We start from the raw sequence: 27,508 nt of genomic DNA, 5'->3' as shown, positions 1-27,508 counted from the left end.
AAAGGAACACCTTGTACTCTTCAAGGCTGTTATATATTTTAGCTGGAAATAATCTTTTTGACACACAAGAAAGTGTTGTGTCTTATGACGTGTCTAAGATGTTAAGAGATTAAGCGGTCTTTGTATTTTAATCACACATATTTTAATATATATATAAAATAACTTGTCCTGACTGACAGATTCATCATCGCCGAGCCAAACCTACTGGACATAAAGAAATGAAATTTTGGGGATACATTCATATTACAATGTAGGTGCTCGCTAAGGGAGGATTTTTGGATATATCGTCGCTATGGGGGTGAAAAGGAGGATGAATTTTTAAAATGAGTGTATCTGTATCTCAAAACGTTAAAAGGTTATGGATGTAAAAGTTGGTATTTAGAATCTCCTTCAAAAATAAAGAAACATGTACGTTTTTGTTTTTGGAAAATCCCAATAGGAGGTGTGAAAAAGAGTGAAAAATTGTTAAATGCCTTTAATGCGGATACTTATATCCCAGAAACAGAAGACATTACAGACCTGAAAATTCGTATTGGGATCTCCTTTAAAAATAAAGAAACACGTATTATTTTTGGAAAATCCAATTCATGGGGGAGGGGGTGAAAAGGTGGGGGGGGGGGATTTTAAAATGAGGATATCTATATCTCAAAAACTTAAAAGCTTACAGATGTAAAAATTGGTATTTGGAATCTCCTTTAAAAATAAACACGTACTTTTTGTTTCTTGGAAAATCTCATTAAAAGGGGTGAAAATGGGGAAAAGTGGTTGAACACCTTTATGAGGAGACTTATATCTTGAAAACTGAAGATGTCACAGACATGAAAATTGGAATTTGGAATCTTCTTTGAAAATAAAGGTACACATATTTTTGTGTTTTTGGATAATCCGATGAAAATGGGGTAAACAGGATTGACAAGCGGGGTGAATTTTTAAAAAGACTATATCTGCAAATTATCTCAGACACGTAACATATTAAAAATTTGAAAACTGGTCATTGGAATTTCCTGTAAAAGTAAAGAAACATTTTTTGTTTTTTTTTGTTTGGAAAATCCACTTAAGGGGAACTGAAAAAGGGGGTGAATTTTTAAAATTAGCATATCTACAGTATATCTCAAAAACTTAACATGTTGCAGATGTGAAAATTGGTATTTGGAATCTCCTTTAAAAATAAGGAAACATGCATTCTTTTGTTTTCAGAAAACCCCTTCAAAGGGGGGTGGGGGTGAAGGAATTGAAAAAGTAGTTGAATGATTTGTATTGAATATATATACCAAAAAATCTAAAGTTGTTACAAACGTGAAAACTGGTATTTGGAATCTCCTTGAAAAATAAACACGCATTTTGGAGGGGGGGGGGAAATCAATTTAATGGGGTGCGGAGGAAAAGGATTTGAATTCTTTTTATGAGGATACTTATATCTCAAAAACTAAAGATCTTAAAGCCGTGAAAATTGGTATTTGGAATCTCCTTTAAAAATAAAGGAACACACACTTTTGGGGAGGGGGAAATCGGCTTAATGGGTAGGAACGGGGGATAAAAAAAGGAGTTGAATTACGTTTATGAGAATACTTGTGTCTCAAAAACTGAAGATTTTACAGACGTGAAAATTAGTATTTGGAATCTCCCTTAAAAATAAAGGAACGCTTTTTTTTTTCTTTCTGAAAATCTACGTAAGAGGTGTGGGGTTGAAAATCAGTAAATAAGGAGTTGAAATATGTTTATGAGGATACTTTATCTTAAAAACTGAAGCTGTTACAGACGTAAAAGTTGGTATTTTGAATTTCCTTTCATAACAAAGAAACACGTATTTATTTTGTTTTTGGAAAGTCCACTTAAGGCTAAGGCTGGAGAAGGGTGGAAGTAAGTGAAGAAGAAGATGTAGAATTATTTTTATGAGTATACATTTATCTCAAAAACTGAAGGTGTTGCAGACGTACAGACATGAAAACTGGTATTTGGAATGTCCTTTAAAAATAATGAAATACGTATTTTGTTGTTTTTGGAAAATCCAGTTAAGGGGCTGAAAGGAATTGGAAAGCGGTTGAATTTTTAAAATGAGTACTGGTACACCTACATTACATGTCAAAAACTTAACATGTTAGTGACAAGAAACTTGGTATTTGGTAAGTCCTTTAAAAATGCAGGAACATGTACCGTTTTGTTTTCGGAGAAGGCACTTAACAGTGGGGGGGAAGAAGTGAAAAATAGTTGAATTATTTTTTATGAGGATACTTATAGCTTAAAGACTGAATATGTTACAGGCGTGAAAATTAGCATTTGGAATCTCCTTTAAAAATAAAGAAACATGTATTTTTGTTTTCAGAAATTCACTTAAGTGGGGATGGGGATGAGGGAAGGACTGATCAAGGGGTTGAATTGTTTTTATGGGGAGATGTATATCTCAAAAACTGAAGAAGTTACAGACATGAAAATTGGTACTGGTATTCAGAATCTCCTTTAAAAATAAACACATATTTATGTTTTTGGAAAATCTAATTAATGGGGGTTAAACAGGAATGACTAATGGGGTGAATTTTAAGAAATTTTTAAAATTAGTGTATGTATATCTCAAAACTTTAAAAGTTTACAGATGTAAAAATTGGTATTTAGAATCTCCTTTAAAAAATAAACAAACATGTATTTTTTGTTGCTAAGGGGGTGAAATGGGGGGGGGGGGTTGAAATTTTAAATGAGGATATCTATACCTCAAAAACTTAAAAGTTCACAGACGTAAAACTTTGTATCTGGAATCTCCTTTAAAAATAATGAAACACGTAATTTTTGTTTTTGAAAAATCCAATTAATAGGGGTTGAACAGGAATGATAAAGTGGGTGGAATTAAAAAAGTATATATCTAGGCCTACAGTATATCTCAGACACTTAACATGTTACAGACTTGAAAACTGTTACTTGGAATCTCCTCTAAAAGTAAAAAGGTAGATTTTTTTTTTGGAAAATCCACTTAAGGGGAACAAAAAAGGGGTGAATTTTTAGAATGAGCATATCTACAGTATATCTCAAAAATGTCACATATTACAGAAGTGAAAATGGGTACTTTTAATCTATTTCAAAAATAAGAAACGCGTATTTTTGGTTTTCGGAAAAACCACTTGGGGGACAGGGGAAGGGGCAGGTAGAAAGGACTGAAAAGTGGGTTGAATCCTTTGCCTTAGGATACTGATATCTCAAAAACTGAAGACGTTACAGACGTAAAACTTGGTGATTGGAATCTCATAAAGAAATGCATTTTTTTCTTTCGGAAAATCCACATAGGCGGGGGTGAAAAAATTGAAAAATTAGTTAAATTATTTGTACGAGTCTACTTATATCTCAAAAACTATAGATGTTGCAGACATGAAAATTGGTGTTTGGAATCCCCTTTGAAAGTAAAGCAACACATATTCCTTTGATTTCTGTTGTGTGTGTCCTCCGCCGCCTGCAAGCTCCGCATCCCGCCTCACATCGACTCTTCCAGATACCACGAGGTGTGGACTGCAGCGCGCTGACGTAATCGTCTGACATCAGCCAGCGGGTGTAAATTGGGCGACGTCTTCTCCGTTCTAGGCACTCCACAGTGTCCAGCGATCAGACTACACCGTATGTCAGACACGGAGGTACCCTCTTAAAAAAGTGTACTGAACAGGTGGACTAATTCTGATCAGGAGGTCTCACCTTAGGACATCTTCGCCTCAAGTTATCCTGCCTCCCATATCACCGACATACGTCCTACCTAGCATTGTATTACTCATGAACTTTGCCACAAGTTCCCTTCAAGTTCTCAAACTTCTGCCTAGCATTCTGCTACCACGAACTTTACTCCAAGTTCCCAAGTTACAGATAATCATCAGCTATCACGAAAATTCATTCCTTCGGACCTCCTATCTCAGCAAGATAGATATCATTGTATATATAGAAATACAAGTGTATAAGTGTACAACATATATTTCTCAGACCATCAGTCAACTAGTTTATGTTGTTATTTAACGTGTACAGCACTTCAAGCAGCAAGTCAAATTTTGTTTATTTTTGTACATACTGTGTGAATATTTACAAACTAATAAACTTTTATGTTGTGCTTTGTATATCGTGATTCTTGTATACAACACAACAATATGGCGACGAGGAAAAGTTTGGAACACTATCGTTAACATTATGACGAAGAATATTCAGAACTTCAGTATTCACGACAGTGTGACAAGTACAAGTAACATATTTGCCACCGTGCCACGTTATGTTCCCTCAGCTCACTAGGACGATATTCCAGTCCCCCGTTTGTGCAGTGACATTCTTCCAAGTGTGTCCGCCCAGTCGAACTGCGAACACCAGGCCAACATTTCACACCACGGACACAGCACCTGTTTCTCTAGTGCAGGGCCTCTCAAACGCCCAAACTCTCACGCGTGCAGAGCGAGGTGCATAGGCTCTGTGCACTGTGCATCGGTACGCTTCGCCTCAACTCGGCTTGACTCGGATGGTGTAGTGTGCTGAGAGCGACGAAGCGTTTGGTGGTAGACGACGTGTTTATCAGTGAAATAGATAAGCGCAAGACAACAACATAATAATGGAGCAACCTGTTTCGAAGAAAGCAAAGACTTCCGAAAGTCCATTTCAATCGAACTGGGAACTTTCGTTTTTTTTGTCTGTCGTGACGATAACGCCAAATGCTTAATCTGTGGGACGATAGGGACGATAATTACGTGCGTAAGAAAATCGTCTGTTGAAAGACACTACAACAGAATACATTCGGAAAATTATTGTGAAATCATAGGAAACGTCAGAGAGAAAGAATTAAGGAAGTTGAAACATCTTGAAGAAGAGCATTCTATATCCACAAATGAGGTTTGTTCCAGCACTGTAGCATTTTCATTGTGGTTAAGGGTTCTGCATTTTTTAAAATTATGTTTACATTCCTCTCAAACATGTATGTGTATTTCTAATTAACTTTTTTTAAATTTTTTTTAATAACACTGGTAACCTTGTCCCATACAACTGAGCGTCTCCGCTCACCACACGTAAACATTTCGCAGTGGGGGAGAAACAGCAGTGAAGGTGAGGAACGCGGAGACAGGCCGAACGGGTGAGACAGGTGTGGGGAGAGAGGAGTGGAGGGGTCTGCACTCTGGTCAACAAAGCGAAGTCGTCTTTGCACCGTGCACAGTGCATGCACCACGCGCATGCACCCTGAGAGGCCCTGCTCTAGTGCATTCTTTCTCCGCCCCGGCTCTCCCCTGTGCTCGCTGAAGGTCAAGCTTACAGCTGGTTCTACTACACCCTGCTTCAAACGTTGTGCTCACTGTGTCATCCGCAAGCATGGCTAATACGGAACAGTTAGCAGCTATATTGAAGGCTTTGCAACAGCAGCAACAACAGCAATCAGCATTGATTACAGACCTTCAGGCTCTCTCTTCATCCGCATAGAACACTGCCATTCCTACCTTTTCTGCCTTTCACCCAGAGAAAGAAGAATGGTCAGTATATTTCGCTCACCTTCAACAGCACTTCATCTGTCACGCCATTACAGAAGAGAAGCACCAACGAGCCCTCTTTCTCAGTTCTGTAGGAAATGCAACCTGCGAATTACTTCAGAAATTAAGCCCGGAAGATCAGATATCGGAAGTTCCTTTTGCACATCTCCTAGCTCGCCTCAATGAGCATTATTCAAGGATCCCCACATTGTAGCAGCTTGCTATAAATTTTTTCAATGCGGAATGAAACCGCACCAGACTCACACAGAATGGATTGCGGAAGTATGTGGTCTCTCCAAAAGTTGCAAATTTGTCTGTTCTCAGGATGGTTGTGGCACGCCCTACACTGATTCGCTCATTCGGGACATGGTCATTCTCCATACTCCACATGACAAAGTTGTTTCGACGCTGTCAAGAGTAGTAACCCTTCTTTAGAAGTAGTACAGCGTATTGCCACAGTCTATGAAATGACTACTAAGACTGCAGCTGAGATAGCTAACAAGCATGAAGTCGCTCAGGTATCTCATACGGCCAGCAAGCATTCTGCTCCTTCGAACCGTCAGGTCAGTTCGCTCACTTTGAAGCGTTCCGGACAGGTTCATTCTCGCTCTTCTGCGAAGACACGCATTCATAAGCAAGCTCCTGCCTTCCTGCAGAGGATGTTTTCAGCATCACGAACGCCGTGACTGCCGCTTTTTCCAAATCAACCTGTGATCGCTGCCATAAAATATGGCATATCAAGACCGTATGTCCCGCCCTGCCTGCACTCCTCCTATGAAGAATACTCCGAAGACACGACAGGACATGGAAGTTGATCAGATCAATCTCATTCTTCCTACCAGAAATTCTATTAAGATCATCATTCTGATCGCTTTTCCTGGTCATTCAACTGATTTTCAATTAGTTACTGGATCCCTTGTCTCCATCATCAATCTTGCTACATATCACAGCTTAGGATTGCCGTCATTCTCTCCGGCTGTTATCCAGCTTGTTACTTTTAACAGGAAGAAAATTGATATTGATAGAAAAATCGTTGTTCCTGCAAGTTATAAAGATATTCATAAAGTAGTTACCTTACTGATTGTCAATAACTACACTGCATCCAACATTCTAGGCATGGATCTCTTCAATTTATTCGGATTTCAAGTACATGACAATGTCAGTGTCGTCTCCGCCTTGCAACCTACCTCTGATGTTACTCATCTACTAGAGCAATTTCCAGAAGTTTTCAACTCCACACTAGTCACAGCCAAAGGCTACACAGCTCATATTCAGATTAAATCAGGAGTCAAGCCTCGCTTTTTTAAGGCTCGTCCAGTCCCACTTGCACTTCAGGATCAAGTTACGCAAGAACTACAGAGATGGCTAGCAGCCGGTATCGTAGCTCCAGTCAGTTCCAGTAAATGTGGTACTCCACTCATCGTAGTTAAGAAAGTAAATGGCAGTATCCGTATTTGTGGTGATTGTCACTCTACAATCAACTCTCGGATTGAAACCACTGTTTTTCCGATTCCCTGTCCTGAAGACTTATTTCGCCGTTTAGCCGGTGGACAGTTCTTCTCTAAAGTGGATCTCAAAGAAGCTTATCTACAGCTACTCTTTGATGAAGAATCTAAACAGTGCCTCACACTGAATACCCCTCTTGGTCTGCTACAGCTCCAGCACCTACCTTTTGGTGTTTCTTCCTCCGCTGCGATTTTCCGCGATATTTAGAACAACTTACCGCCTCTATTCTCGGTTGTGGTAATTACCTTGATGACATTATTGTGACCGGAAAAGCTCAAGATCATCTGAATAATCTGCGCCTGCTTCTCACCAAATTGAAGGAAAATGGCCTACGAGCTAATCTTGCTAAGTGCACCTTCTCTCAACCTCAAGTTCAATACCCAGGTCATATCATTGATAAACATGGCATTCGGCCCAGCGAACAGCACTTCTCTGCCATTACCAACATGCCTGCACCGCAGAACATCAAACAACTACAATCCTTCATCGGTAAAGCTAACTATTATAGCAAGTTCATTCCACGCTTCACTTCAGTAGCAGCTCCTCTGAATGCCTTACGCAAGAAATTTGCTAAATTTCATTTGTCTCAGCAATGTCAGTATGCCTGGCAGACCATCAACAAGGCTGTCAAGCTTACTCATTTTCAGCCCGGTAAGCTACTCACTCTCGCCACGGACGCATCTGATTATGGACTCAGCGTCGTTCTCTCCCAGAAGGATCACCACGGACAAGAACGTCCTATAGCCTTCGCTTTCAAGACACGCAACGAACACCAATGTCACTACTCTCAGAGAAAGAAGCCTTAGCTATTATCTTTGGCATTTGCTGCTTTAATGAGTATCTATATAGTAACCATTTCCTCATCATCACTGATCACAAGCCTCTTGTTCACTTATACCATCCTGGTAATAAGATCTCTGAATATTCTCTACGGAAACTTCAGAGATGGTCAATATTTCTCTCTGACTACTCCTATCAAATTGCCTATCGTAGCACATCCCAGCATTGTAATGCTGATGCTCTCTCTCGCCTACCTGCCGGTCCTGATACTACTTTCGATACTCGAGAATCTGAATGTCTTAAGACACAGTCTCTAGTTTTCCCATAGACGCTACTTGCATCGCCAAAGAGACTGATAAGGATAGTACACTAGCTACAATTCGTACGTATATCCGCAATGGTTGGCCTCTTCAACATAAGCTTCCTACCAGCCTTGCACCTTATCATCCTCAGCATCATCTCACAGTTCGTGCCGGAGTAATTCTCTTAGAAACAGGCACCCTATTCCAAGTGGTTATTCTACTTCATCTGCGCAAGCAAGTTCTCAACTTGTTACATGAAGGTCATTGGGAAATATCACGCACCAAGCAACTCGCCTGTCAACACTGTTATTGGCCCGGTATTGACGCCAACATCGAGAAACTCATCCGCCACTGTGAACCTTGTCAAGTACATCAGAACGCACCGTCATCTGACCTCGCTCCATGGCCTCCTGCTAATTCTCCTTAGGAAAGAGTACACACAGACTTCGCCGGACCTTTTCTCAACTCTATGTGGCTCGTCGTGATAGACTCTCTATCTAATTTTCCTTACGTCATAGAAATGCATTCTACCACTGCGGAAGCTACTGTTCGAGCACTTAAGAAGGTTTACCTCAAGTGCTAATTTCAGACAATGGACCTCAATTTACAGCCACTAAATTCCAGGACTTTTGCACCCATAATGGCATTAGGCATATTTTGGCACCTCCTTTTCATCCACAGTCCAGTGGTGAAGCTGAACGTTTTGTCCAGGCTTTCAAGAAAAACATGAAGAAAGCCGTATCTTCAGGTTTAACCAAGGATCAGGCATTATTACAACTCCTTGGCAGATATAGGACTATACCTGGTACAGACAACCTTGCTCCAGCTCACAAGCTCCATGGACGTCCTCATAGAACTTTGCGTTCTTTGTTGCAGCCTCTTCCTGCCCAGTCGCATCGCTCGCAACCAAAGTTCAACGCCGCCGACAAAGTGTATGTCCGGACTTTCAAGTCCAATCCTCCCGAGTTACCTGGTATCATCTGCCATACATTGGGACGTCGTCTCTACGACATCCAGACTGCCGAGAAACACATCTGCTGCCACCAGGACCAGATCCGCCTCTGCTATCGTCCATCTCCTTCTGTTGACTCCCTTGTTACACCTCAGAAATCCATCACAGAAAGAGCTCTGGACCATTTAATCACGATGGGTTCTTTTCAGGATGATTCTATGCTCCTCCGCCCAGACCAGGCTCCAGACAACACAAGAAACACGACCGACTCTCCAGCCCAGCATCACTGCCGTCGCCGCTTCACGCCATACCGGCGTAATTAGGGGCGGGGAGGGTATTGTGTGTGTCCTCCGCCGCCTGCAAGCTCCGCATCCCGCCTCACATCGACTCTTCCAGATACCACGAGGTGTGGCCTGCAGCGCGCTGACGTAATCGTGTGTGACGTCGGTCAGCATGTATAAATTGGGCAATGTCTTCTCCGCTCTAGGCACTCCACAGTGTCCAGCGATCAGACTACACCGTATGTCAGACACGGAGGTACCCTCTTAAAAAAGTGTACTGAACAGGTGGACTAATTCTGATTGGGGGAGGTCTCACCTCAGGACATCTTCGCCTCAAGTTATCCTGATTCTCGTATCACCGACATATGTCCTACCTAGCATTCTGCTACTCATGATCTTTGCCACAAGTTCCCTTCAAGTTCTCAAACTTCTGCCTAGCATTCTGCTACCACGAACTTTACTCCAAGTTCCCTTTATAATTCTCCAAGCTACAGATAGTCATCAGCTATCACGAACATTCATTCCTTCGGACCTCCTATCTCAGCAAGATAGATATCATTGTATAAATAGAAATACAAGTGTATAAATGTACATATATTTCTCAGACCATCAGTCAACTAGTTTATGTTATTTAACGTATACAGCACTTCAAGCAGCAAGTCAAATTTCGTTCATTTTTGTACATACTGTGTGAATATTTACAAACTAATAAACTTTTATGTTGAGCTTTGTATATCGTGATTCTTGTATACAACACAACAATTTTGCAAAATCCAATTAAGGAGGGTGAAAGAATTGAAAAATTTACTGAATTATTTGTATGAGGATACTTATATCTTATGAAAACTAAAGTTTATACAGACGTGAAAATTGGTATTTGGAATCTCCTTTAAAATACAGAAACGCACATTTTAGGGGGAAAATAAACTTGGGGGGAAGGGGTGAAAAGGAATTGAATTCCTTTTATGAGGCCACATAACTCGAAAACTGAAGATGTTACAGTCGTGATATTGGTATTTAGAAGCTCCTTTATAAATAAGCACGTATTTTTTGTTTTCGTACAATTCACTTAAGGAGGGAGTGTGAAAGGCAGTGAAAAAATTGTATTCTTTTTATATCTCAAAAACTGATGGTTACAGACAAGAAACTCGGTATTTGGAAAGTCCTTCAAAAAAACAGGAACACGTACTTTTTTCCCGGAAAAGGCACTTAACGGGGGGGGGAAGAAGTGACAAATGAAGTGAATAATTTTTAACAAGGATGCTAATATCTCACAAACTGAAGTTACAGACGCAAAAATTAGTATTTGGAATATCATTTAAAAGTAAGGGAACATGTATTTCTTTTTGTTTTCGGAAATGGGAAGGACTGATAAAGGGGTTAAATTCTTTTTATGTGGATTCTTATAGCCTGTCTCAAAAACTCAAAATGTTATGACGTGGAGATAGATATTTGGAATATACTTTAAAAATAAACATTCTTTTTTCGATTTGAGAGAAGACTGTTTCTCATATGTACAGTTCTGTGTTGCATGGTCATCTTAACCCCAAAAGGCAATAACACAAACGTGGCTTACAAAGAGTTTCCGGGGTAAATGAAACCCAATTTGTCAGTGAATGTTTATACTTTAGGGATTTTCAGGTACTGTCTTAATACAGCACCGAGGAACGATTACTTTTATTATTTTACGAAATCCACGTGAGCAAAGCCACGGGTAACCGCTAGTGTATATATATAATTGTAAAATTTCAGAACACTAAATAGCATGCTCTGTATATATTACAATACTGCATAAATATTTCATGTAATTAACTATAATACCTTGCAAATTTTCATTGGCTGGTGATGGCATGGGAGATGCGGAAACCGGTACCATAATGGTAATAATAAAAATGTGATATTTTAATTAAGTCACTATGTCAATGTATTGAACAGGTGGAAACCCTTTATCCTTAATCAACATTGTAGTGTGTGGTACACCTCAAAACATTCTTCTAAGTGAAATGCTACACCACACTTTTTGCACTGCTAGCAACTTTCACTTCTCTTATCTCGGCTGTAGCACACAACACTCCTTTTCGTGACTTTTGGTTTCTTCTCTGTTGGGGGAATATGCGTGGGAAAGTGGGCCCATGATTTAGCTTGTAATCTGGTAGGGGTGGTGCTCGCTGAAGGTCGACCTCGAACATAGTACTCCGGCAACTGAACAGTTTCAAGTAGCTGCTTTGCATTGCTACTTCTGAAGTCAGTGTAGTTCGTCTTTTTGTTAACAGCGATATTGTGATGCACAGTGAAGGAATTGAAAATGCATATATCTAGGAGGTAAAAGAATATTTTTCTATATCTTTTTACTGTGCGTCGCATGACAGGAAACAGAGCTGTCATCTGATACTTAAGGTCAACCCCACTCATGCCCTTCTGGTATTCAAGGCCACACTTGGGCTTTATCACTTCCTCCCTAGGGGTTTGTCCTCTCTTTCGTCTGAATTTGCCTGTCCCCATCATGTCAGCTGATTTGTGTTTAGTGGTGAGAAAGCAAGCATCCTTGTTATCTTTCCCTGTCTCATACTCTCCACGTTTGAGTTTAGTTTTACTGATATCGTGACGCATGTCTTTTCGGTTCTGTCTAACAGTTCCAATTACATTTGTCTTCTTGTCATGGAGCCTTTTGAATAAATCTGGGGAGGAATACCAGTTATCTAAAAACAATGTATGCCCTCAGCCTAACAATGGTTCACACATATTGAGCACAACGTTTGTACTTGCCGGCTGACTTGGATCCGTTACATCATCACCTACATAAATTTTGAAGGTTAGACAGTAGCCAGAACTAGATTTGCAAGTTTTGTAAATTTTTATTGCAAACCTTGAACATTTAGACCTATTGCACTGGGTATATGAAAGACGGCCTCTGAACTTCATTAGACTTTCTTCTAGAGCAATGTCTCCTGAAGGTAAATATAATTCAGAAAATTTGGAACAGAAATGTGGTATTATAGGTCTAATCTTTTTGAGTTTGTCACTACTATCGACTTGTTCATCGTCAATAAAATTTAAAAATCGTGAAATTGTAATGAATCTTCGCCTGCTCATGGTTTTATGAAAAATTGGAGTGTCTATACACCTGTTTTTACTCCAGTATAACTGAGTTCTTAATTTTTGCACTTGTACATTAGTATAACTAACGCAAAGTATGCCCTAATTTCGTCGGGTGTAGTCTCAAACCATTTGTCATCATCTTTCACCTTCTTTCTGTCAGGATTGCTCAACTGTCTTGCTGCATAATCATCAGATATTTTGTCAAACAAAGGGTTCATGTATTCACAAAAAACTGCGAGTTCAGATAGTGGCTGCGTATCAAACATTATCAGTAAGTTATCAATAACCCCGCTGTATTTACTAACGTATGTACAACAGGAATATTGTCGCTTTTTGTCCAGTTCCAGTCATTTAAGTTAGTCTGCGCCGAGGTATGAACTCGTTATGAAAGACTTGGCCCACCGTCATCATTTGTATCACTTTCCGTGTAATCAACACTATTACACGCATCACTCGAACTCGAAGTAAGACCTTCAGGGTCTATTTTGTCATCACAAACATCACCGTCTTCATAATCACTCTCTAAAACACTATCTATTAGCTTTTGTATTCCATCTTCATCAACACCAGCACATCTGTTTGACGCCATGATTGCAGCTGACGTGAGTGAAATAATATGAACAAAGATTCTTTTATCTGTTGTTCCTGAAGTGTGTGATAACCTGGAGCACGGGAAATAACTGAAGCCAGATATCTAAACTTCAGCTCAGAATGCATACAAGTGGCATCTGTGAATTAGTAACTGAACTCCATGTATTGATATACAGCAGTGCATCGCCGCGAGCTGAGGTCGTCATTGGATTCATATGCTACAAATAACTTTTGCGAGCTAAGGTCGTCAAATGATGCGATTGGGTTAAATAGATACTAAAGACATTTTTTCTCCTTAAGATAGAAGTTTGTAACTTATTTTAGATTAACTTCCTTGTAATACCCGTCCCTTTCCTTCCGCAACACCCCACCCCTCCAACCCATACATCCTTTACTAACAATAATTTTAAAGTCGCCAAGGATTTTATTATGTGCTTGCTTCAATGCTTTTTTATCTAAGCTTTTGTGTAAACAACTGATGATGATCGCAAAGCAATTGAAGCATGTACTTTTATTTTTAATGATTTTATAAATTGCCAAAGGTAAAATAAAAAGGTATCGATTAGGTGGAAAATATTTTCTTACGAAACCATTAGATTATGTCATCGATACGGCTATGAACTAGATAGTTCGTAATACAGAAGCTTTCGTACGGATTTCTCGGGCTCCAGAACAATGAGACCTTTTAAGATTCTTGTAGGGCAACGAAGAGGTAAAAACCTTTAGGCATAAGCGAGTCATATTTGGAGTTTCAAGTCCTTTTCTGCTTGGTAGTAGCATCCATCATCTGCTGGAACAATCCTGGAAGGAGGCACAAGGGAAATGGGACACTGTTACATCCATTATAGTTACCCAGTGGAAAGGAAGTTTCTATGTTGACAACTGTGTCACAGAAATTGCAGATGGACGTGACCTACCGCAGTTTATCCAGGTAGCTCAAAACCTATTTTCTAAACACAAAGTCAGCCTTAGAGGGTGGGAGTATACAGATATACAGATGAAACCATTGAGAAATCAATTCAGCCTTCTGCTCTGCTATTTTCTATTACGTGTGCACCCTCTACAGTCATATCAGTGCCTGAGAGCACGAATGGAATATCTGGAATACTATGATGAGCCAGTGTGTCGCACATCAGTAGTTAACAGAACATGTGTGAACCAGAGGAATGGCATGCTAAAAAAAGAAAATTGTATAACTGCCCATTTACTTCCTGTTCCGGCAGGCTGTTGTTCTACTCAGGACACAGCAGCAGTCCCTTCTATCAGAGATGAGTGGCAGCAGAAGAGGCTAGCTGCCGCCGCCGCCGCCACCACCACCACCACCACCACCACCGCCACCACCACCACCACTTCACTGAATGTAATCCACATTAGTGTAAACCCTAGATAATCGAGAAAAAGGCCAGGGAAGAAGAAGAAACAGCTGAGTTGAGTTTCTGATTTCCATGCTAGATGACACTGCAGTGTAAAATCTATCAGGTGAAATTTTATAACCAAGGCAGATTGTCTAATGTTAGTAATCACATTCTTTTTATAACGGTTTAAGCTAGTTGACTAGTTCCCAAATGAAGTTTTATTCTTTTTATAACGGTTTAAGCTAGTTGACTAGTTCCCAAATGAAGTTTTGTTTGCAGTTTGAAGTTCGTAGCGTGGTTCACATAGGGATGTGCATGACTGAGATAAAGGAGACAAGAGTTAATTTGGTTTATTTCTTATTTCTGCAATTTTGCTCTAATTGTCCTTATGTTGGCTCTGTGGCATTGTGTGCTCACCAGCTGCTAGATGGCACAGTTGTCTCTGTCTGTGGTAAGTTTCTGAGTTATCAGATCAGTACAGCTTGCGCTGTTGTGGTGTAAAGATGGCCACGCCATACTCGGTTTGCACCAGGGAAGAACAGCATTCTGTAATCTGTTTTTTGTGGTCATAGAGTGTACCAGGAGCAGATATTCATAAAGACTTTCAGCACAATACTAAGACAATGTTTTGCCACAGCGAAGTGTTTACCACTGGATTGGACTGTTCAAAAGGGGTCGCATGAGCGTGAAGGATGAGGAAAGATCCGGGCGTCCATCTGCAGCCATAACTGATGCCAGTATTGAACAAGTGCGTGATATGATATGTGATCCTGAATAACAGACGAGTGAATGTTAATGACGTGGCAAACCATATGCACATTAGCCATGGTTCTGCGTATGGTTTCACAAAGTCTGTTCGAGATGGGTTCCAAAACAACTCAATGAAGAGCAGAAGTGCAATCGTCTGAGAATCTGTCAGCATCTACTGGACCGTCATGCTAACGAAAGTGAAACTTTTCTGAAACAGATCATCACTGGAGATGAAACATGGGTTCATCACTTCGAACCAGAGAGCTAACGTCAGATCACAAATGGAAGCATTCCAGATCCCCAGTCAAAGAGAAATTCAAGAGTCAAACTTCTGCAGGAAAAGTGATCCTCATAGTGTTTTGGAACTCTCAAGGGCCAATCCTGGAACATTACCAGGAAAAGGGGGAAACAATAAACAGTGAACTTTACAGTGATATGCTGGTAAACAAGCTGAAACCTGTAATTCGCAACAAACACAAAGGTCACTTGTCGGAAGGAGTTCTTTTGTTGGGTGACAGTGCGCGTCCACATAGCGCCGCCCACAACGGTCAAACTCTTCAGATGTTGCGTTTCGAGGTGTTAGAGCATCCTGTGTACAGTCCCGATCTCGCCCTGTTGGATTACCATTTGTTTGGTCCACTTAAAAATTCTCTAATAGGCTGGCAATTCACCTCCAAACAGCAGGTAAAGGAAGCGGTGCATACTTGGCTTGCTGCGCAACCAGAAACTTTTTTTTTTTTTTTTTTTTCCAGAGGGTATCAGATAGCTTGTGAAATGGTGGACCACGTGCATTGATAAGCAGGTTGACTATGTTGAAAAATATCAATAAAAAGTGTGTACTCTTTTAGTAATGAATTATAAAAATTGATTGCAGATACTTATTGACTTGCCCTCGTATAATTACTAAGGTACGTACTTGGTTTCAACTCCTCACCTGGCCATTATTTTCTGAATTTACATACCTTTGAGTAAGTTGGACAAGGTTAAGGGATTTCTGCATATATTTTGGATAACCTTGAAATATATCTGGTCTGGCATATCGTATCCATATTTTCAGGACAGAAATACTGTAAGGAAACTCCCGAAGCCGAAGTTGGTGGCCAGTTCTCTCTTCTAACTGCCTCTCTGAGTTCTTGGAAGGTTTAAAAAGACAATTAATCCTTATAAAAATTTCATTAATTGGTAGAAATACATGTTCCTATTCATTTAATCTTACAGACTGGTATCTTACCTCTGTTGTTGATCGTGATAAAGAAGCTATGACCAAATTTGTTTTCATAGGACAACGGAGTACTAGAATTTTGCCTAGTAGTTTATTAACGTGCCTGTAAATCTGTTGGGATAGGTATGTCATATTTGAGCACAGTGCTGTTAAATGCCACTTGACTGTCCTTTGATTTTATTCTATAGTCTTGAACATAGAAAGTGAATACCTTACCAGCTATACTGCTGTAGACTGTCAACACATTTAACAATTCTTAATTTTTACAGTAACAACCCAGTGTGTATGTATCGTACTTATTGATCCTTTGAAATTCCTTCTGTATTACATGCTTTTCTCTTTGAGAATAGGAAAACAATTCTGAGACCGCTGCTCTCGTGTTGTACACTTTCTGACACAAAACCTGAATTGACTTTTGTATGGCAAAATCAGTGTCAAAATTCAATGCAATATACCGAATTTCTATTTTTCTGTATGCTAGGTGCCATGCACTTGCTCTCATCAGAGGAAAGAACTTTCTTTCGGAGTTCTATTGCTCAATCCTGTTGACTACGTGTCCACAAGAAACATTTCCTGCACATTTCTCATGTTAGGAGGTGTTTCCCTGCAGGTTTGCATGCTTTCCTTCCAGCTACCAAACGTCTACAACGAACATTAGAAACTTGCATATTCCCTCTCCCTTTCCCCAATTCATAAGCCAAGTGATCGCGGGATTTGATTTGCTGCTTATTAGGAGAAAACGTTCATTAGTTGGCTTCCTTTTCTTTTCCTGCCACAGTTTCCCATTTTCTTTAGTGAAATTGAGGCAGTCTGTTTGTGCTGCTGAATAATTCTTTTCACAAACACCAAAGTTCATACCAAACACTCTTTGTGTCATGGAAGTATTTTGAGATAATGCTACAATTGCACTACACTTTCTGTTAGTTAATGAAGACAAAAGTATTACTAATCGCTCACGGAAGCCTCAAAAGCGACACTCACCGAAATAAATACACTTTTAACTTCAAACAGTCATCACACAGATTAATTACACAGGTCTAAAAAAGGACTTCTTTTTTTCTGTCACAAGAACAAAACATACTGTTCCTGGAAGATAATTCACCCCTGAATCCAGATATAATTTCAGAATTTCTTATTAACCTCAGTTTTCAAGTGATATTCGCTTTTGTAAATGCGTAAGTCAATCTCCTTGTTATATGTATCTGGCAAAATGCTACATTCTTGCAGCAAGGAAATACAACATAGGAGTAAAGAAAAGTGATGAAACATACTTTAAAAATATTTCTTTCTCGATTTCCTGCAATACCTTCCCTCAGGAACGTCTCCTTGTTAAAATATTTCCTTCTCGATTTCCTGCAATACCTTTCCTCAGGAACGTCTCCTTGTAAGGTCCAGTAGTAATTCCAATAGCCTTGATAACACTTTTCCGTTTGAGAAATATGCTGGTGGAACTGTTCACTATGTTCGTCTCTAATGACACAAAAGTTATCTGGGAAGAAGTCTGAATGATCCCTTAAGAAATGTACTTTAAATGACATGCTACATACCATATGGTCATATGATCTCTGCAGATCATGTACAATATTGCGATAGTTCTCTGCCTTACGGTTGCCTAAAAAGTTATTGCAGACACTTGTGAAAGACAGAAATGTTCCATGTAACTTCAGCAAATCATTAATGCCTTTGAATTGCCCATTATTTTTCCACAATGCATAATATTTATTTATCTTTTATCTTCTCACTCTGTTTTGTTCTCACGGTTTTTCACGAGGTCTCAAGAGCACAGCGAGGTGCCTTCATAGAGCACTTTGCAGGCAGTAGAAGATCAGTAATAATTCTGAAGTTCTTACAGTTAAATTCCTTTTTTTAATACACCATTGCTTCTTTGCAGGTAATGAGAAATTTATGACCAGTCTTTTTGCTTGCAGCAGATATTTATTTAGGTATTTCTTTATTTTCCAGTTGGCTGATTCTTTCAAGATTGCCTGCTGTGATGTCAGACATTCACCACAGAAGCATTTGGTGGAAGGACTACTCGCTCCCTCTCCAGTTGCGTTATTTAATGCTGCTAAGTCCTGAGCAAGTTCTTTCTCCTGCTAGTCAAAGAAAAAGTCCAATTTTGTCCTGGCTGATTTTCACTGCCATGACAAGTAGTGAAAGTTCAGTGTACACACACACCCACCATATTTACCATTCAATGCCAGAAACCGTTGAACATCGCATTCTTCGAAGTCGCAAAGTGTTTGCTGCTGCATCCCAAACTGAAGGAGATATGGACTCTTCTTGGGGACTACATAGGAAAACGCCTTCACCAATGAAAGGACTGCAATCCCCAAACAAGATTATATCTTCCCCTATCAAGTCTGCAGCTTCTTCTCCTAAGACACCACCAATTCTGAGCCCAGTGAAGGTAACTACTTTTTGTTTAAAATCTTGGTGTCAAAGAATGTGCAAGACACTGAGAATCAACGTCATTTTAGTACCTCAAAAATTATTCTGAGGGAAATAATTGTAGTATTTCTATAGAAATTGTATTTCCATATCTTTCTTCTTACAAAATATTTATCCATTTTATTATAATATAATTCAGTCACTCTATTTTATTATTATTATTATTATTATTATTATTATTATTATTATTATTATTATTATTATTATTATTATTATTATTATTATTATTCCTTGCGTGCTTTCACATTTGTTGTAATTTGCCCCCTCTGGTGCATCCACATTTGTGTTTAACTTCATGTAAGTTCCTGTCCTCCATAGCTTTGTGTCTTTGATGTATATTCATGCACTTATTTATTTTCATTCCATTACGTGCATCTACATTTTACTTAATTTATTATGAACTCTTTTTTTTTTTTTTGCTCAGAGTGCACGTGTTAATTTCACAAAGGACATGAAATCGCCTCCAAGGGGACCAGATGATAGCAGTTTTGGGTCTGGAAAACTTCCTATCCTTCCAGAATTTCCTCATGTGTATCGACCTCCAACCGTTTTAGAGTGTGAACGTACTGATATGCCTGCATTTCTCCATTACACTTCACCAAAGGTAAGAAATTCTAAAGAGTTTGCTCTTCACACGTCTTCTTCTTTTTCTTCTTCTTCTTCTTCTTCTTCTTCTTCTTCTTCTTCTTCTTCTTGTCCAGTTAAGTTTAGGTCTGGCTGTGGATCAGTGACTTACATCTGCTTCTATCCTCCCACCATTCCTGTTCACTTCTACATCTTTCATTCATACTTCCATATCTGCCTCAATGTGCTCCAGCCATCTTTTAGATCTCTCCCTGGGTCTTGTGTCATTCACCTTCATTTCAAGTACCTGTATTAATGTTGTTCTTTCCTCTGTCCTTTGCAGGTGCCCAAACCATCTCAAATGTGACTGCTCCTCCTTTCACTGAGACTGTTTTTTTTTGAGCTACTGTCTTATATCTACATTCCTTACATGATCCACGATCACATATGCAAAATTAATATGCCGAAGCAGATAAATTTTGAGTTCAAGACAGTATTGTAATTAGGTCAGATGATGGCATGTAAGCTAAAGATAAAATATGAAATAGAATAGAACCCCTATTTAGTGTTTTTCTTGGGACCGCAATTTTTTAGCCTTAAATGGGGGTTAACGTCAAATTGAGGTTTCAATAGAAAGCAAACCTTTTCCAGAAATCTTTGCCTGTATTGACAAATTGCATCAACACACATTATTTACACAATGACAACAATAAAACAAGGACATATCTACCTTACACACTATACTGTAATTACAACTATTTCTGTAGCACTAATACAGTAGTCAAAGATCGTAGATTCCCAGCACACTACAAAATTATAACACCCACAACATATTTACCCAATGACAACAATATATTGAGCTACTTTGCCTGTATACAGTACATATTTACACAACTGTCAGTATCTCATTTTATAAAATAATCAAAGATGGTGGTTTGCTTTTTAGCACTGTTGGATTTTACATTCAAAAATGTCCATTTCCAATTGGTCCATGTCCAATAATAGAGCTGTCAACCAACAGGCACATTTGCATTTCTCTTCACTTCCCGAATCAAGTCCACTTCATCTGCGACAGTTTCTCTTTTCGCTGCTGTAGTCAACTTCACTAAAACAACGAACTCGTGCAGACTGGCATAAAGCTGGATAATCCTCGTGATACACAACACACAAACTGACGCCAATTTACGTAAACTGACGCTATACTCTAATACTGCGACAGATGTACACACTCGAACAGAGCTCAGCTGCGTACTGCGTGCATGTAAGCAAAGCATCGTGCGTGTTTGAACATTGTGTCATCATTAGTTTTCGGCCGTGGTTGGCGAAGTTCGAGCTCACTCGTGTGTGTAGCGAGGAATCGATACGGAAGATGATCGATCATGTTATATTAACACTCGGGTCGAAAGTATGAATATTGATAACGGAGAAACTAACACGGCCCAAATTTGCCCGCACCAACTGATCAATCATTGAAAGGGTTCTTATTGTAACCAAAGGATATTGTACCCATTAATATAGGAATTTTCGAAGGGCATAATATATTATTACTTCTACTGTACTGCAGCGACCGCGGTCGGATGTAATTCCGAGTCTGACGTTTCACTTTAGCGCTACGCGTCCGCTCTCTTAATTTCTCTTATGCCTTGCATCACCCTTAGCAAGCTTATGCAGTCTTTTTCATACGTTTCTTATGTCCCATAACCATAACGAATAGAAATAAATACTTGCGAATTGTAAAATTTCCTAACGCTAAAGGTGGGTTTTGCCGTAATGTTAATTATGTTAAATCGAATATAAAATTGCATTGTTCTTATGGCATAATTTTCGGGACTTAAAATTTCTTCCATTAAATGCAGGTTTACGTTAAGTTGAGGTCACGTAAAATCGGGGTTATACTGTAGAATTATACCATAATTATTCCAGTACAATATTAAGGGCGAATATAAAAAGACGTTTCCTGAAAGAATTCTAAGGAAATATGGGCACTTCCAACAGACTTTTGTAAAGTATAATAATTTGTTGACCTACTTTATAAAAAATAAGATTTTCCATTCTCTGGTAACTTAATAGTAATAATTTTATAAATAACATTTACATTTTTTATGTACCCTTCAAATTTTTACTTCATACTTTACCTTTATCATGGATTAGGTATATAAAAGTTTAAAGTAGGTTGGTGTGCCTATCTGTGTCAATATCACAGGAAAATGACTGGACAGAATTTCTTGAAACTCATGATTAACGATTAGGGAGGGCAGGGGTATGCTCATGATTAGTATATGTTAGTCTAGCAATATTAAGGGGATGAAGACAGGAAATGTCAAATCCATTAATAGTAGCTGTATAAAAGTTATGCAAAATATAATTTCCGATCTTCAGTGTTGCCTCCATGGTTCAGGCAGCAACGTGCCGGCCTCTCACCGCTGGATACCGTGGTTCAAATCCTGGTCACTCCATGTGAGATTCGTGCTGGACAAAGCGGAGGCACAACAGGTTTTTCTCCAGGTACTCCGGTGTTCCCGGTCATCTTTCATTCGAACAACACACTCCATTAACATCTCATTTCATCTGTCAGTCATTTATCATTGCCCCAGAGGAGTGCGACAGGCTTCGGCAGCCGGCACATTTCCTATCCTTGCCGCTAGGTGGGAGCTTCACTTATTCCATGTCTGATCCAGTCCAATGACTGGAAACAGGGTGTGGATTTTCATTTTCTGTGTTCCATGTCTTTTTACCACATGCGGAGTAATAACGGAGATATTCATGATTATAACATTTTTCACAAACTTATAAAAATACTAGCTGATGTACCTGTGCTTCGCTACGGGATTCTCGGAACGACTGACTTGGTGGTTTTCCTAACTGAATTCAACATACGTCATTACAAAAACATCAGTAGGAATGTAGCGATTGAAAGCAATGTTATGATATAAAATACTCGATCAAATGAAAAACCGCACACTTCCTCACTTTCAATGAACAGTACTACGGTGCCGATCTAAGAATCCAAAGTTCCAGAGCTGGAATAACCAGGTCACAGACTGCCGTGAACACTCCTCTGTCATTATTCCGTTAAATATGCACACTACTCAATCCAATCAGTGGCTCAGAGTAGGGATTGTATAGCTCGATACTATGATGAACCAGTGTGTTACGTACCAGATATATCAGAAAATGTATGAACCAGAGGAATGGCATGCTAAAGAAGAAAGTTATCTTACACCCCAGCTACTTCCCACCAATATACAGGCAGGCTGTTACAGTCGGTACGACCAAGCGAGTTGGCCGTGTGGTTAGATTGCATCCGGGAAATAGTGGATTCGAACCCCACTGCCGGCAACCCTGAAGATGGTATTCGGGAGATGTTGGGTTCGAGCCCCACTGTCGGCATCCCTGACGATGGTTCTCCGTGGTTTCACATTTTCACACCAGTCACACCAGGCTGTACCTTAAAGCCAAGGCCGCTTCCTTCACACCACTATTCATTTCCTATCCCATCGTCGCCCCAAGACTTACTTGTGTCGGTGCGACGTCAAGCAAATTAAAAAAAACCTTGGTACCCTGCAGTAATCCTATCTATCGGGGATGAGAGGAAAGAGAAGACAAAAAGCACATCACAACAAACAATGGTCAATGTAGTGTTATTGTTGATAAAGTTTATGAGCTTTCTATATTGCAGGCCTTCACATTAGTTTTCTTTCGACTCTGTGATATTAGGGTGTCTTACAAAATTATTTATATCGTAGACTGTAGTTCCTTATTCTCAGACTTTCCATACCGATTTTCACTAAATTCTGTTTACCCATTTTCTCGTGACTCGGCGCTGATATGGACTTAGTAACAAAAATTCAAATTCATGAATATCTCGGATTATATGCGGTACAGTAACAATGTATAAGACATAAGTGATCGGAAATTTAATAACTTCTTACATAACTACTACTAACTTACGACATAACTAAAGTTAGGTTACCTATGTAATATTTATCGATACGACCACTAATAACATAAATAACTTATTTGAGAATTACATTTCAGACCTTCCCCTAAAGTACCATTTCACTCAGCGTGAATAAAATAAATTGTAGCCTAGATTGCAGTGGTTCATCACCCGTCATTACATACCGATTTTCATTAAATTCTCTTCAGCCGTTTTCTCGTGATGCATGTCCATACATACACACATACAAACAGACAGACAGACAGAAATTAGGGAAATGTAAAAAATGCATTTCGTAGTCACTGTGGACATAACCGACACAGAAATACCATTCATTTCAAATTCTGAGCAATGTACAGGCAAAACACTTATTTTATATATAGATTACATTTCAGGCCTTCCCCTAAACTACCATTTCACTCAGTGCGAATAACATTATTGATAGCCTAGATTATAGCGACCTATTCCCCGACTTTGCATACCAATTTTCGTGAAGATACGACCACTAATAAAACAAATATTTGACAATTAAATTTTAGGCCTTCCCCTAAACTACCATTTTTCTCAGTGTGTATAGCCTATATTGTAGCGACTTATTTTCCATCTTTGTCTAGCGATTTTCATTAAGACACGACCACTAATAACATAAATATTTGAGAATTAAATTTAAGGCCTTCCCCAAAACTACCATTTCACTCAGCGTGATTAAAATAATTTATAGCCTAGATTGTAGCGGTTCATCACCCGACTTTACATTCCGATTTTCATAAAATTCTCTTCAGCCGTTTTCTCGTGATGCGTGTACATACAGACAGACAGACAGACAGACAGACAGACAGACAGACAGACAGACAGAAATTACGGAAAAGTAAATATGCATTTTCTTGTTAGTGTGGACATGACCGATACAGAAATACCATTCTTTTCAAATTCTGAGCAATGTACAGACAAAACTCTTATTTTAAAAATGTACAGACAATGTACAGACAAAACTCTTATTTTAAAAATAAGAGTTTTGTCTGTACATTGCTCAGAATTTGAAAAGAATGGTATTTCTGTATCGGTCATGTCCACAGTAACAAGAAAATGCATTTTTTACTTTTCTGTAATGTCTGTCTGTATGTATGTATGTATGTATGTATGTATGTATGTATACGCATCACGAGAAAACGGCTGAAGAGAATTTGATGAAAATCGGTATGTAATGTCGGGTGATGAACCACTACAAGCTCGGCTATAAATTATTTTAATCACGCTGAGTGGAATGGTAGTTTAGGGGAAGGCCTGAAATGTAATTCTCAAATAAGTTATTTATGTTATTAGTGGTCGTATCGATAAATCTATATATATAAAATAAGAGTTTTGTCTGTACATTACTCAGAATTTGAAAAGAATGGTATTTCTGTGTCGGTTATGTCCACAGTGACAACGAAATGCATTTTTTACTTTTCCGTAATTTCTGTCTGTATGTATGTATGTATGTATGTATGTATGTATGTATGTACACGCATCACGAGAAAACGGCTGAAGAGAATTTAATGAAAATCGGTATGTAATGACAGGTGATGAACCACTGCAATCTAGGCTACAAATTATTTTATTCACGCTGAGTGAAATGGTAGTTTAGGGGAAGGCCTGAAATGTAATTCTCAAATAAGTTATTTGTGTTATTAGTGGTCATATCGATAAATACTACATAACTAACCTAACCTTATTTATGTCGTATGTTATTAGTAGTTATGTAAGAAGTTATTAAATTTCCGATCACTTATGTCTTCTACATTGTTACTGTACCGCATATAATCGGAGATATTCATGAATTTGAATTTTTGTTACTAAGTCCATATCAGCGCCGAGTCACGAGAAAATGGGTAAACAGAATTTAGTGAAAATCAGTATGGAAAGTCTGAGAATAAGGAACTACAGTCTACGATATAAATAATTTTGTAAGACACCCTAATATCACAGAGTCGAAAGAAAACTAATGTGAAGGCCTGCAATATAGAAAGCTCATAAACTTTATCAACAATAACACTACATTGACCATTGTTTGTTGTGATGTGCTTTTTGTCTTCTCTTTCCTCTCATCCCCGATAGATAGGATTACTGCAGGGTACCAAGGTTTTTTTTTAATTTGCTTGACGTCGCACCGACACAAGTAAGTCTTGGGGCGACGATGGGATAGGAAATGAATAGTGGTGTGAAGGAAGCGGCCTTGACTTTAAGGTACAGCCTGGTGTGACTGGTGTGAAAATGGGAAACCACGGAATACCATCTTTTTCTTTTTTTGCTGAACGTCGCACTGACACAGATATGTCTTATGCGACGATGGGATAGGAAAGGTCTAGGAAGTGGAAGGAAGCGGCCAGATATGTCTTATGCGACGATGGGATAGGAAAGGTCTAGGAAGTGGAAGGAAGCGGCCATGGCTTTAATTAAGGTACAGTCCCGGCATTTGCCTGGTGTGAAAATGGGAAACCAGGAGAACCATCGTCAGGGATGCCGACAGTGGGGCTCGAACCCACCATCTCCCGAATACCATCTTCAGGGTTGCCGGCAGTGAGGTTTGAATCCACTATTTCCCGGATGCAATCTAACCACACGGCCAACTCGCTTGGTCGTACCGACTGTAACAGCCTGCCTGTATATTGGTGGGAAGTAGCTGGGGTGTAAGATAACTTTCTTCTTTAGCATGCCATTCCTCTGGTTCATACATTTTCTGATATATCTGGTACGTAACACACTGGTTCATCATAGTATTCGAGCTATACAATCCCTACTCTGAGCCACTGATTGGATTGAGTAGTGTGCATATTTAACGGAATAATGACTGAGGAGTGTTCACGGCAGTCTGCGACCTGGTTATTCCAGCTCTGGAACTTTGGACTATTAGATCGGCACCGTAGTACTGTTCGTTGAATGTGAGAAAGTGTGCGGTTTTTCATTTGATCGAGTATTTTATGTCATAACATTGCTTTCAATCGCTACATTTCTACTGATGTTTTTGTAATGACCTATGTTGAATTCAGTTAGGAAAACCACCAAGTCAGTCTTTCTGAGAATCCCGTAGCGAAGCACGGGTACATCAGCTAGTTTTATATATATATAGATATGGGAATATTAGTTCAAATTAAAAGGTGTACATAAAAATGACAGAAAATCTAATTTCCAGTCTGTTATGTCTGATACATTTTTACAATATGAGCTATACTAATGCAGTTATTCATGAATCTAGATTCTTATTGCTATGTTGATCATTGGCGAGCATCGCTGGTGTGGAAATGTTGCTCATTTGTCATGGTAAAGAGCTAGATGGCATTGGCGATTTTGATGGCTGTGATTTTTTTTAAAAGCACCAAAACTGTGTGATCGTTAGCCCTATTGATCTGGAAGACGATGACAATTGTTGAAACGAGAAGAAAAATTGAGGGAACAATCACTTGTAGAATGAAGGGCATAATGAATCATTAAAAACAGGAGAAGGATTTGAAAGCCTAGGCCTCAAATGCCATAATATTGCAAAGCCGGTCTACTGTGTTCTAAACCCCTTAAACATATCAGCAGTAACAATAACCTATTGGCTAAGGGTGGTTAGTTGAGGCTAGCTCTGTCTCTTCAGCTGCCCTCTACTCTTTGAGATCGCATTACAAAAACTATCCTGCCAGCAATAAGGGCACAACAGGCAGTCATTTATAAACTTCATTTTTGATAGAATCATCGCGTGGGAAGCCTCACCTTGATAATTTACTTCCATTTTCCACTTGGCATTGGGGGCGGTTGCCCTGTATTAAGAGTGTAGCAGTAAATTAAGATTGTGAAACATGATCGTAATGTTAGTTATTGGCTCAGAGTACAGTCAAACTACAATCTGTCCTTCTTGACGTATTGTTTTCCCAAAGTTATGGGTCAAGGTTTACCTGTTCCACGAAAAACATTCCATCATAACTTGGGTTAATGAAACCCACATTTATTGTTCCTAAAGTATCATGTTCTCTTCATCTGTCATCCACAGGTCTTTGTTCCAGTGATTCTCAAACCCTGAATAAGTGGTTTTAAACTTCTTCATGTTAGTAGGTAATTCGTGTAACTTGTGATAATTTTGGAGCACTCTATACTCAGTCTGAGATTATTACCATCTTCCATATTTTTGCGAATACCTTGTGTAATGAATCAGTACTTATAATATCTCATTGAATTGTCCTTTTTACCAAATCTATCAACTCACCAAGCAGAAGAAAATGGGAAACAGC

The 27,508-nt window shown here is 39.1% G+C and overlaps 1 protein-coding gene across 1 annotated transcript in view; it reads left to right on the top strand.

Annotated features, from left to right (window-relative positions):
* LOC136863826 (chromatin-remodeling ATPase INO80) overlaps positions 1 to 27,508 on the top strand; it is a 396,793-nt gene that overhangs the window by 201,681 nt on the left and 167,604 nt on the right. Inside the window, exons 18-25 of the mRNA XM_068226103.1 lie at positions 6,470 to 7,140; positions 7,245 to 7,748; positions 8,664 to 9,320; positions 14,200 to 14,336; positions 14,611 to 14,782; positions 15,419 to 15,710; positions 18,266 to 18,713; positions 19,179 to 19,358. Of these exons, the coding sequence (XP_068082204.1) occupies positions 6,470 to 7,140; positions 7,245 to 7,748; positions 8,664 to 9,320; positions 14,200 to 14,336; positions 14,611 to 14,782; positions 15,419 to 15,710; positions 18,266 to 18,713; positions 19,179 to 19,358 (3,061 nt within the window). The remainder of the gene's footprint in view (positions 1 to 6,469; positions 7,141 to 7,244; positions 7,749 to 8,663; positions 9,321 to 14,199; positions 14,337 to 14,610; positions 14,783 to 15,418; positions 15,711 to 18,265; positions 18,714 to 19,178; positions 19,359 to 27,508) is intronic.

This window comes from Anabrus simplex, chromosome 2, assembly GCF_040414725.1.
Source record: "Anabrus simplex isolate iqAnaSimp1 chromosome 2, ASM4041472v1, whole genome shotgun sequence".
NCBI lineage: Eukaryota > Metazoa > Arthropoda > Insecta > Orthoptera > Tettigoniidae > Anabrus > Anabrus simplex.
The sequence above is the reverse complement of the archived record's forward strand: the minus strand, read 5'-3'. Positions and strand labels throughout refer to the sequence as shown.